Source organism: Eubalaena glacialis, chromosome 4 (genome assembly GCF_028564815.1).
Source record: "Eubalaena glacialis isolate mEubGla1 chromosome 4, mEubGla1.1.hap2.+ XY, whole genome shotgun sequence".
Lineage (NCBI taxonomy): Eukaryota > Metazoa > Chordata > Mammalia > Artiodactyla > Balaenidae > Eubalaena > Eubalaena glacialis.
The window spans coordinates 173,462,571-173,474,962 of record NC_083719.1 but is presented as its reverse complement, the minus strand read 5'-3'; the positions used below and the strand labels follow the sequence as shown (position 1 = coordinate 173,474,962).

At 52.2% G+C, this 12,392-nt stretch overlaps 1 protein-coding gene across 8 annotated transcripts in view; it reads right to left on the bottom strand.

Annotated features, from left to right (window-relative positions):
- Positions 1 to 5,548: 5,548 nt before the first annotated feature.
- Positions 5,549 to 12,392, bottom strand: part of SUGP2 (SURP and G-patch domain containing 2) — a 30,407-nt gene continuing 23,563 nt past the window's right edge. For 4 of the 8 annotated variants that reach the window (XM_061190197.1, XM_061190193.1, XM_061190195.1 and 1 more), the window contains exons 9-11: positions 9,125 to 9,261; positions 8,366 to 8,486; positions 5,549 to 5,792 (exon numbers count right to left, since the gene is read on the bottom strand). In XM_061190197.1, coding sequence (XP_061046180.1) covers positions 8,366 to 8,486; positions 9,125 to 9,261 — 258 coding nt within the window. In that variant the 3' untranslated portion in view covers positions 5,549 to 5,792. The other 4 variants (XR_009700866.1, XR_009700867.1, XM_061190194.1 and 1 more) reach the window with 4 other exon arrangements.

Below are 12,392 nucleotides of genomic sequence, written 5' to 3'. Positions count from 1 at the left end.
TCACGAACTTGGGACTTTATTTTTAGGCGGAGCAGGCCAACAGGAAACCTCAATGACAGGCTCCCAGTGTCACAGAACGATGGAAAGAGTGCAGTGAACGTTTGTGAGCTTCGAAGCATGCTGGTGCCAATTCTCAGAAGCCTGGCATTAGATACTACCATTCTCCCATTTTATAAATGAGGAAAATAAGGCTCAGATAGGTGGATCACTCACCCCAGGTCACACAGCACAGGGAGGACATTTTAGGACTGAGGACTCAAACCCTCAAGTTCTGCTTTGCTCTGAGCTGCCTCTGGGCAAAAGCAAGTTATCAAGATGTGGACACTGAAATCCTGAAGCTGAAACCTCAAATCTCACACCTGGACCAGGAATTCCAGGAACTGGGAGGTGGTGCTCCCACAAGTCCAAACAGAGGAATCTCTGGAGAAAAATCAAGCAAAGAAAAGCTCAGCTCATGAGGTCCCCCTCCTTGGGTCCTGAAGGAAGCAGCTGGTGTCAGATTCATCGTGGGGCTGCAATTCCTCAGTGTCAAAGTTCTCAGGGCGGTGAGCATGGGCTTGGTGGGAAATAGGAATGGTGCGTATGCATGCATGTGTGTGTGCACGTGTGTGCGCGCATCTGTGTCTGTATATATACATGTGTTTTTGAGTCTGCATGTGCACATGTGTGTCTTTGTATGTGTGTACGTATGCATGTACATGCACACGTGTGTGTATATATGGGGAGCTTCAAAACCAGATGAGACCAACTGGAAATCCTGGCATTTAGTGTGAGTCTGGAGTCAGGCTCCCAGACCTCAGTTTCTCCACTGGGAAATGGGCCAGTTTCTGCTGGATGTGAAGATTAGAGTCCAGAGAGACCACTGTCTATCAGAAGATTTGTCACAGATTTGTCTGAGCTACAGGCTGCGAACTTGACACCTGTGATCTCCTTTGAGTCTCAAAGCAAACCCAAGGCTCAGTTTATCATCCACGTTTTCATAGACAATGAATTTTTGTCACTCTAAAATCATGCAAGCAAAAGCTTTCAAACCACACAGAAATGTATGAGGTAAACAGGAAAAATTCCACCCGCAGCTCAGCCCACTTCCCAAGGAACACCTGTTGATAGGTGGGTGTGGAGTTTTCCAGAATTTGTCTGTGACGGTGCATGGTGCAGGTATATATGTTGAGTTTGTATCTCTATTTCCATGTAGTTCAATACAGTGTATTAAAACAGCGATGTATGGGAATTCCCTGGCGGTCCAGTGGTTAGGACTCAGTGCTTTCACTGCCACAGGCCTGGGTTCAATCTCTGGCTGGCGAGCTAAGATCCCACAAGCCTTGCAGCACGGCCAAAAATTCAAACAAACAAACAAAAAAAGGGCAATGTAATTACTGGAGAAAGTGGCTTTTCAATTAATGGTACATTTTGGACTCCCCAAGCTCATACATCATCATCTGATGTTATGGATGAAGGAGATGGAGTCCCAGAGGTCATGGGGCTTGCTCAAGGTCATGCACTGTCATACCCCCAGTCTAGGACTTGACTTGGGTCTGCCTGTCCCACCCCAAAGCGGGTCTCCTTCAGACACTGTACAAAATACACTTGTTCATTGTCCTTTCATGAAACACTCATTCAATGCTGGGGGTTTAAAGACAAGAAGGCCCAGGTGAAGGAGCTCTCAAGCCAGGTGAGACAGGGCCAGACTTGGACGCCCCAAGCCAGGGGTGTAAGGGACAGACCTGGTGAAGCCAAAGGGGCAGCAGGGCCTCTGTCAGGGAGAGCAAGGCGGGCTGCCTGGAGGAGGAGACATGGGAAGTGGGCCTTGAAGGTTGAATGGAGGTCCGGCAGGCATAGTGGAGCCTGGGGGCAGGGTGGAGAGTCACCCCCACTGATGGCCAGCTGGGCAGCTTAGGAGTTTCCCTAACACTTGACATCCAGGAGTAGGAGCCAATACTTGACCCCAGGGCTCAACCGTAAGTCCCAACAACAGGCTCAAAAGTTTGCTGCCTGCTGCAGCACAGTGCCAGCCCTACCCAGATGGGGAAACTGAGGCTCAAGCAGGCACTGAGACTTTGGAGAACTCATTGTGCAGCCTGAGACCGGGCTCTTCCCCTTTCTGGGCCTCAGTTTCCCCATCTGTACAATAGGACAGGACAGCTGGCAGAGTCGTGTAGCTGGGCAGGAGTTTGGCTCCAGCCCCAGCAATAACTGTCACCCCTGCTCCTCCCCTCCGACTGTCCCCATGCCCCAAACACATGGGAGTTTGACAATTTACCCCTCTCCTAGGGACTGGACCCTAGGCCTCAGCCCCTCCTCAGTGGAAGGGGGGCAGTTTGGGGGTGTGAACCCCACCCTCGGGCTGGCCAGGGAGGGGTGAGGAGGGCACGCAGTGAAGGGGGTTATGGATCCTCAAGGACAATGCCTACTTCACAGGTGGGGAAACTGAGGCCCAAGAGGACAGCATATGGAAGGATTAGTAACAAAACCAGTCCCTCTAAACCCTCTCCAGGAGTGGTCCTGGATTACCCTGCAAATCAGCTGTACCATTTCACTGGAAGAAACCAGGCACATTGTCCCACCACCTGCTGTGGCAGGCTCCCCTTCCCCTCCCCCCAACTCCCAGCTGGTGCATATCCAGCCCTCATGATGCCCCTTGGGTGGGTGTTGGCCAATTACTGGATAGAGGGGAAAGTCAAGGCCTGGAGAGGCAGGGTCCCCTGCCCAGGCCAATGGGCCCCCTGGGAAAACAAGGTCACCTGCTGCAGCTGTGCTGGCTCCAGAACGGTCAAAATTGGAGGGAGGAGGTGACGGGGTTAGAGGGATCTGGGGGTAGAAGAGAGGGCTGGCTGCTGGACCTGTGTCCTGAATATAGTACAAGGACATGGTCCGGAGGGGTCAGGGCTGCAGGCTGGTTTGCAGTGGAGCACTTCCCAGGGTCCACAGCCCCACTACGCCCTGGCGAGGCAGGCATGGATGGGGAAACAGGGGCACCCCCAGGGTTGCCCCCAAAGTCGGATGACACAGGAACACTGGAGGGAGGCAGTGAGGTGGGGAGACCCCAGAAATGCCATTTGTAGAGCTTTATCCACAAAGGTGTTCTACGATGTCGGGGCCAAAGTTTTGGGATAACCCATATGGCTATGGATGGGGAACTTGTGAGATAAATGACAGTCCAAGACATATATACATACTTAAATGTTTTTTGGAAAGTTAAGTGGAAAAAAGCAAAAGGCAAAACAGAATGTGAAGTATAATTTTCATTTTTTTTTTTAAATAAATTTATTTATTTATTTTTGGCTGCGTTGGTTCTTTGTTGCTGTGCACGGGCTTTCTCTAGTTGGGGCGAGCCGGGGCTACTCTTCGTTGCGGTGCGCGGGCTTCTCATTGCGGTGGCTTCTCTTGTTGCGGAGCACGGGCTCTAGGTGCTCGGGCTTCAGTAGTTGTGACACGCGGGCTCAGTAGTTGTGGCTTGCAGGCTCTAGAGCACAGGCTCAGTCGTTGTGGCCCCGGGGCTTAGTTGCTCCGTGGCATGTGGGATCTTCCCGGACCAGGGCTCGTGTTCCCGGACGTGTTCCAGGGTTCCTGGACACCGGAACCCGTGTCCCCTGCACTGGCAGGCGGATTCTTAACCACTGCACCACCCGGGAAGTCCAATTTTCATTTTTAAGGTCTGTATCTAAAATATGCCCATATATAAAATCATTTAGGGACTTGCCCGGCGGTCCAGTGGTTAAGACTCCACGCTTCCACTGCAGGGGGTGCAGGTTTGATCCCTGGTTGGGGAACTAAGATCCCACATGCTGCGTGACCAAAAATAAACAAAGAAAATAAAATAATCTACACATAGGGATCTGATACCTGAGCGCTGTGGGTCATGGAAAATTATCTTCCCACAGAACACACTTCTGTACCTTCTGACTTTAGCCAGGCATTACTTATTCACAAACAGTACTTGAAATTAAACTCATGTGGAAAGACTGTTGAGACGACGCGGAAGCAAGTCTCTAGGCGGCATGCATGGTAAGCCTTACTTTAAATTATTAAATTTATTTTTTGTTATTTTTACATGGGAGTGGGAAAGGGGAAACCTCTGTGCTTTGTTCCGCATCTATCTGGGTCTTGCATTTTCAAAAATCTTTTACAAAGAAAATGTACTCATGTTGCTTGAACGGGCATGTTTGCATGTATTACGCGCGCATGTTACGTAGGTCCGTGTGCAGGCATAGCAAAGGCCTGCTTTAACACTGGAGACTGGAACTTCTCCGGCAGCACCCTCTGCCTCTCAAGGTCCTGGTCCAGAAGGCTTCCAGGGAGAGGAGAGGCTGTGGGGGGAGGACGTGGAGGGAAGGGGCCCTCCAGGCTGAGAATGGCATGTTCAGGTTCCAGTTAGCCCTAAATGACAAGGTAGCAGAGGAAGAAATCCTTCCCAAATCGCAGAGGGGAAACTGAGGCCTGAGGTGGCGAGACCTGCCGGAGGTCAAAGCCTGAACAGCGTCCTGGGCTGGAGAACCTCATTCTGTGTGCCTTTGTCTAAGTGACCTTCCCCAGCCCTGCACAGTGATAAAGGGGAGCTGGGAAGGGGGTCTCCCAAGAGGGAGGAGGAGAATGGGTGGGGTCCTTGTAGGTTCTGAGCAACTTTCTCAGGGAGTGGCATTAAAGCTCATGGTCAGACACCAACCTCCAGGGCTCTGGTGAAGATGATAGCAAATGTGTGGGAGGTTCTTGGGTGACAAGAGCTCCCATCATGATCATATGGGTCCTCGTCACTCCTGAGTGTCCTCTGGGACATAGTGAGAGGAGAGGTTCAGGGGTCTGACACCAGCTTCCTAAGGGGCCCTGTCTCCTCCATCCCCCCATTTCTTGCTGACAAAGCCCCCCAAACCATTCCTGGGCTCCCTGCTACCCCGGGCACAACCATACCCCAGGCTCCTGCCCATTACACTGTGCTCAGGTGGAGGTCCCTGCAGGTCCTGTAGGTGCCAGGCTTGCCCACCTATGTGCTCTTTACCCTCCCTCCTCACCATATGGGCCAAGGGGCTGCTGATGGAGGAATCAGACACAGGCTGGGCAGAATATGGGAACAGCAGGGAGCTTTGAAGATGTCCCACAGGCCAGCTCCTAACTCAGGGGGAAGCCCAAGTGGGCCTTGGTCTAACTCTGGCAGCTGGAACCCCGACCCTGAGATCAGGGAAGGCCTTGAGGTGGGCAGGTGAATTGTGGGCAGCTCAGGTAAAGCTCCCATGTCCCGACACCCTCTCAAAGGCAGATTTCTGTACCCAGCAATAAACCCCCCTCTCCACAGAAAACAGGGTGGACCCACCCACTGTTTGGCCCTGATCACTACCCGCTTTCTGGTACCCTCTAGGCTTTCCCAGTGACTTACCAGGCCCCCCAGCTGCAGCAAGCCAGTCAGAAAGGCCCCCGCAGGCAGAGGGCATGCCTGGGAGGCAGCAGTGTTTACGACCTGGCTCCACGTAGGCCCTACAACATCTACCATGTGTTCCCCAACCAGTCTGATTTAAAAACACATCAATGGAGACCATGGAAAATTGGGTTTCCTCTACATTTATTTCAACTGCTAAATGATTAACAACATCCACAACTTCTTAGATTAAAAAAAAGAAAAAAAACCCAAAGCTTCCATTTTGTAACATCACAAACGTCTTCTAGGTTTTACCAAGGACCAAAAACGCTAAATTTCTCTATATGATTTCCAGTGATGGAAACAAGGCAGAGACAGTAAGCACCCAAAGTGGTGAGTTAGCACTTTCCGGATGCCTGTCGTCCTCATGGAAGAGACCCTGGAACTAGAATGACAGAAAAGACACTGTGACTTTGACAAGGCTATGCAACTGCACATCGCACTTGCTCTCACGCGTGCTCCCCGCAGAGCGGCCTCTGCTGGAGAGGGCAAGGGCGGGCACAGAGGGCCAGCACGCTGGTCCCCAGCCGACAGCTGGCACAGGGACGCACCACCACACTCCTCCCCAGCCCACGCAACGCCTTCACTGCCTCAATGCCAACTCCACAGAAGCGCCACCTGAGTGCTTACAGGACTTTCCAGGCTCAAGAAGTAGGTGCTCCCTTTGACGACTGCCAAAGGCTCACAGTGTCAGCTCAAAGCAGGACACCCCCAGGAGGAGGAGTGGCAGGAGGCTGTGGGAACAGGGCTCAAACCCCGGGAATTCCTAAAGTATTTTACTTATAAATAAAAGCAGAGAAAGCCAAGGATGAGCATACTAGGACAAAGCGAATATGATGGTCAAAGCTATGCTTGAAGAAAGAGCCAGGACCCATGCTGGGGGGTGCACACCTCACTCAGCACCAAAGGGTGCTCTGTGAAAGGCCCTGCGGGATCGAGGCCCTGTTCTCAGAGTTCTATCCCTTTACCTGACCCCCAGCCAACGTGGAAGGCTGTTGGAAAGATTAGAAGAGAAAGGAGGTGAACCCCCATAGCTGTGGTTCCCCCAAACCACACCACCCCTGCAGGCTATTTCAACTCTGCTGAAGAACCTCCAGCATGTCCGTGGCCATAAAGATCTGCCAGTTGCCAAAGCAACAAAAGTGACCAGCAAGCAGAGCCCTGGGGACTACCCGTGGCATGAAGAAGGGCAACATCAGGCGGGCACGTGAGATGCTGGCACAGGCCCGTGACGCTGTGCTGGTGAGTGTGGGCCAGACAGACAAGACAGATCCAGAGGAGCCTGTGACTACAGCCCAGGAGGTCTCGGGCTTTGAGAAAGCAAGGATTTCACAACAGCCAATACAAGTGGCTGACAGGGTAACTCATTGCTGTGTCCCCCAAGCTTATAGTATCAGCAGGATCCTGTTTTCCAGATTTTAGCATGTATTTAAAACTTCAACACTGCTGCTTTATGAGGAAGGGCTGAGAGATTCCCACAGCCTGAGAATTTCGCATGTAGTTGCAAGAGGCAGAGTGCGAGAAGCTGGAAGGGGCGGCAATCATACGCCTTGAAATAGCAAACAGCTGCAGAGCCCACCCCAAGAGGATCCTTTCTGCTCTGTACAAAGGCCCTAATAAAACAATTCTTTACACTGCCACACATGCAAAAAATGAAGTCTTGAAGAGTTTACACCTCCCACCCCTTTGTAGGAGAGACTCCATATGTGGTTTAAAAAAAAAAAACTGTAGTTTGCTTTGTGGATTCTAAGAGACATGTAAATTTGGGGAAAGTTTCATTGGTGTAATGATTACTCCCCACTGAATACAGCTGCTGAATACATTGCTGAAATTTCGTTAAGTCTCTTGGGATGCATTTAAGAGATGAGACTCCATAAATAACACGTTCATCGAATCCAGTACCTCCACTTGTTTAAAGAGCTTCAGCACTCCGACCGACAGCTGTGGTACCAGAGCACAGACCTCATTATTACTGATTTATATTCCCTATTTAAATGTGAGAAGATACGATCTGTGACTGTTTCGGTATCAAGTTTGCTAGCAGATCACTTTTAGAGAGCAATGTGTCCAGGGACAGGAAAACCGACAGGAGCTGGTTCCTGAGCACTTAAAGGGCGCTGGTGCTTTCAAGGGCAGCCCCACCTTCTGAGCGGAACCAGGGGAGACTTGGAGAAGACTTGCTGCCAAAAGCATTTGGAAGAGGGTGAAAGGCAAAAGCAGACTGGAAATGGTGCGTTCTTTTTTTAAGAAAAAGAAAAGCCAGCGGGTGGAACCTCCGCACCAGAAACTGCAGAGACGTTTGTTTTTCGTGTACACACCAAACCTACTTGGGCACTGGTTCCAGGGCAGATCCGGGACAGAGGTGGCGTTTTAAGAGTAATTGCTGCTTCAAGCCTTATCTTTCTCACCAATGGTTTTCATCTATTCAGGGAGAGAACGATTTTGTTCAAAACTGAGATGGAAATTATGGGTGGGGAGGACAACTAAAAGGAGAGGAGAAAGATAGGATATTTATAGGCCAAAGGCCCCTCAGAAGGAAAAGGATTTGAAGACCCTCAGAAAGGGATGAGGCAGAGTGGCGTCCTCTGCAGCACCAGCTTCCAGGTCACCCTTACACTTGCAAGACACCAGGCCACTCCCGTGGTGGCTTGTTTCCACAAGATGGCCACGTACAGTCACACCTGGGAGCCCAGTGCTGAGGCCGCACCATGGGCTGCGTGCAGTGGCGCTTGGCGAGCATGGGGCTCGTTCCTTCAGCCTGGAAGCTGAGAGGTGGGACACACACACATCCAAACACTCCTTTTGTTTCCCTCACAAAATTTTATGATCTTTTGGGGGGAGTGATATTTTGATGTTTGGGTTTTGAGTGGGGCACACGAACTTTTCTGGAGGAAGCGTCTCTGTGTACCAGAACATCAGCTTAGGCAGAATGCCCCCCACACTAGCTCACACACATACCTATTTGTTGGCCCGTTTGTGTCTGTACATCTGCATCATCCTCTGACGGAACACGTCAAACGTGTCTTCTTTGTGCTCCTGCCCGTCGGCACCCAACCCCTCCCCTTCCGAGGCAGTTCCCCTAAGGAGCAAAATGGAGAGTTAGCCACACCTGAGCCCAGAGCCCGGCCACCAGGAGATGGAAAATAGCCTGAGCCATCAGAGTGGGACAGAGGTATGAGGGACACACAACAGTGACAGCAAGGGAGGGGGAAAATAAAGACACAATTCACAGTGGGGAACAAGGGATACTCACCCGTGCAGGCATGCAAACTTTCTGAGAAGTGTGCTCAGAAGCCAGCCCCTGATTACAGCAGAAAGCCTCCCCAGCAGGTGCTAAGCTCAATTTTAACTGAAATGCTTGCTGGATGCTAATGGGGCTTAATAAACTCTGGGCCGTGCTCTACCCTGGCTAGTCTTCATGTGGGCTCCTGGAAAAGGGAAGTGGCTCTTAGCGTAACTACCCAGCATTACCACTCAAGCTTTTATGATAATAATGAATGTGGCCAAATGCCAGGGACCAAGTCTATGCAAGTGCAGCAAGGAGCTGTGTGAACACCTGCATATGTAAATGATCTGCTATAAGCCATGTTCGACATGAAGGAAACCAAGAATCAGGCTGCAGGTCAAAGGACTTAGGACCAGAATCCCACAGAAAGCCTCATCTCCCCAGGCACGGTTGCCCATCCCCACCCCTGGCCCCCAGCGCCCGCTGCGTACACGCTGACGGGCTCCCTGATGCCCTTCCCACAGGAGCCCAGGCCGTGGCCCTCCTTCCAGCCCATCTTCTGTAGCATCTGGAACCCCAGGTTCTTGTCGGTCAGTTTCTGCTGGGCGAAATCAAAGTCCTGGGGTTTCTGAGGAGAGAGAAGAGTGTGGCATGTGAGGTGCAGCAAAGCCCCTGGAGCAAGGGTCTGCGTGGGCTACACCTGGACATGGTCCAGTACTAACACCCCTAATGCCTCCCTGACTCCACAGATGCTCAAGATCAAGCCCTGGTCCTGGTAACATTCCCTGGGTGGGTTGAGACCTCTAAAGGTTGGAGGTCACCAGCTTGAGGTATCCCCACAGAACCACGCCAGACCAGCCTCTCAGGCTTCACCGTGACCACTCTTGTTGCAGTGTCGAGACTGTGAATTAAACTTCGTGAGAGGATGGTGGGTCCTGGGGCCAAAGGGTGAGTAGGAAGAGCCCAGAGTGGAGACCTGGATAAAGAGAGTGGCCCTGTGATGACCAGAGGGCATATCCCAGGCTGAGGGACACAGGGCACAGGACTTGAGGTAGGAAGGCCCCTGGAGTGCAGGAGTCAGAGGGGCAGCAGGGCTAAGGCAGGAGGGATCCAGAAAGGCAGTGGAGAGAGGCTGTACAGAAAAATCGTCTCAAAGGGTCCTCCCTATTTGACCCCTACTCCTCTCCCACTGCTTCATTCATTCCCATGGGCTTCCAAAACTCTGAGCAGTGACCCCATCCTGGAAGCTTCCCTGGCTGCCCTCAGGCATTACTCAGCAAACCTGACTGACCTATGTGTCTGTCTGGTCCTTCCCAGGTCTGGAGCTCTGAGAGCTCCCCAAGGGCAGGGACCGGGTTTTACTTGGACACTGGGGTCCATGTCTAGCGCAGAGCAGACCTCACCGAGAGCCAGTGCAGCTGGGAAGAAGGATGGGGCCTGGGAAAGACCCTGTGGATGGAAAGGTAAGAAGCCCTAGAGGAAGTCTGGGCTCCAGAGCTGACTGTGGGAAGACAAATTAAAAAGCCTAGAGGCCTCTGGAGGAGGAGCCTGCCCCGTGTGAGCAAAGGGGATTTCCATTCACTCATGAATATTCATTAGCACCCACAGTGTGCTGGAACCGCTGGGCAGCTGGGGGCTCAGAGTCCCTGCCGCCTGAGCCTGTTTCTTTAATCCGTTTACTAAACACTGAACACAGCCTGTCCCCAGGGCCTCACATGCTCCCAGGGAGAAGGTTCCTCTGTCCTGATCAATGCAGCTGGGAGTAGTGGAGAGGGTCTGAGCAGGGGAAGTGTGGGAGGGGAAGAGGATGGGGAAGGCAGAGGGAAGGCTGGCCACAGGTCCCCAAATGGCAGGCTTGCATCCCCCTTCAGGAAAGCGGTTCAGGTGGGAGCAACAGGAGGAACAGGGGTCCACTCAGCTGGACAGATCTTTGTGAGTGTTCAACTGTGTCTAAGAATCACCCTGCCTGGTTTCCTGGGGCTGGAGCAAAGCCATGCACCATAGGCCAGGCTGAGGTGTGCACAGAGAGCTGCAGGGGAGATCTCCTCCCTGCCTGCAGTCACCCCAAAGAGAGACCCATGTTTGCAGGACACCAGCTGGCTGCACACCGGGTTAACACACATTTCATTTAATCCTCAAGGTTATCTCCTACCTGCAGGATAGGTGCAACTGCCCCACTTTACAGATGTAACAACAGAACCTCAGGATTCACATGCCAAGATTAGATGGCCAGGCTGAGCCTGAAAAGGCTGCCTTCTCAGCAGGCTGTGCCTCAGCCAGGCCACCAGATGGGTACCCGGGTGCTGGGTCAGCTTAAAACCCAACACAGCTGTTAAGACCACAAGCTTCGGGTACAGGAAGGTCCCTGCTCTCAGCTGTAACTGGGGTCACACTGACGCTTCATTTGGCCATTGATATTGACGCAATGCACTCAGAACAGGTCTGAGCCACAACTTGGGCTTTGCTCACCCCCTGACACCATCAGAGACCTCGCCTGGTTCCCTACTCACCTCCCTGACCTCTAGAGACCTGTGATGTCCCCACATGCATCCCAGGTGAGGTTGTCTAGCCTCACCTGCCCCGACATGTGTCAGCCCAGCTGTCTGGAGTGTGCCCCCATCTCCTTCCAATGACCTGCTCCCACAGGGGCTCCCCATTTCAGTCAATGGCAGCTCCATTCTCTTAACTGTCCAGGCCGACAACCCTGGAGTCACCCTGGACTCTTGGCTTTCTCTGTTCCACATCCAATTCATGAGCAAGTCCCACCAACTCCACCTTCACCTCTCCTGGCCCCCCGGCTCTGCCTCACCCCCCACCCCACAGGCTGCTCTCAACACAGCAGCCATAGTGGCCATGTCTTCCACCCAAATCCCCACCGTGGTTCTCCAATGCCTCTCCCAAAGAAGGGGCCACAGTGCTGACATCCATCTACAAGCCCTATGTGACCTGGGTGCTTGCCACCTCTACTTCCTCACCCCGTCACTCCATTCTAGGCACAAAGGGCTCCCTACTGACCTGTGACTGATCTGGGGCTTCTCCTAGGCCTCCCTGCTTAAAGGGTACCCCCCAACCCACCTTATTCCTTGTCTCCCTTTGACCTGCTTCTCTGCACCCAAAGCACCCACCATTCCTGGTCCTGCACATTTCTGTTGCTGCCAGCCCCGCTCATGGTTGCCTCTAGGTGGGCAGATGGAGCTGGGAGCACAAGAGGTGCTGACCAGTTAATAAACACACATACGCACGCACATACACTCGGCTTACTAGCAAAGTAGTGCACTCTTTTAACCACAATTATAGTCTACTAAATCTGAACTTCTCATTGGCTGAGACATTATCTTGTTCATCTCTCCAATCCATTGCACATATCAGGCCTCACACGTCCGTTAAATAGACTAATTACTCCCTCTTGTGGTTTTGAGCAATGCAAAACACTTTTAAGAAGTCCCGAGGGGCTTCCCTGGTGGCGCAGTGGTTGAGAGTCTGCCTGCCAATGCAGGAGACACGGGTTCGAGCACTGGTCTGGGAGGATCCCACATGCCGCAGAGCAACTAAGCCCATGCGCCACAACTACTGAGCCTGTGCTCTGCAACAAGAGAGGCCGCGACAGTGAGAGGCCCGCGCACCGCGATGGAAGAGTGGCCCCCGCTCGCCGCAACTAGAGAAAGCCCTCGCACAGAAACGAAGACCCAACACAACCAAAAATAATAAATAAATAATTAAAAATTAAAAATAAATAAATAAATACAGGCTGTTGTTAAC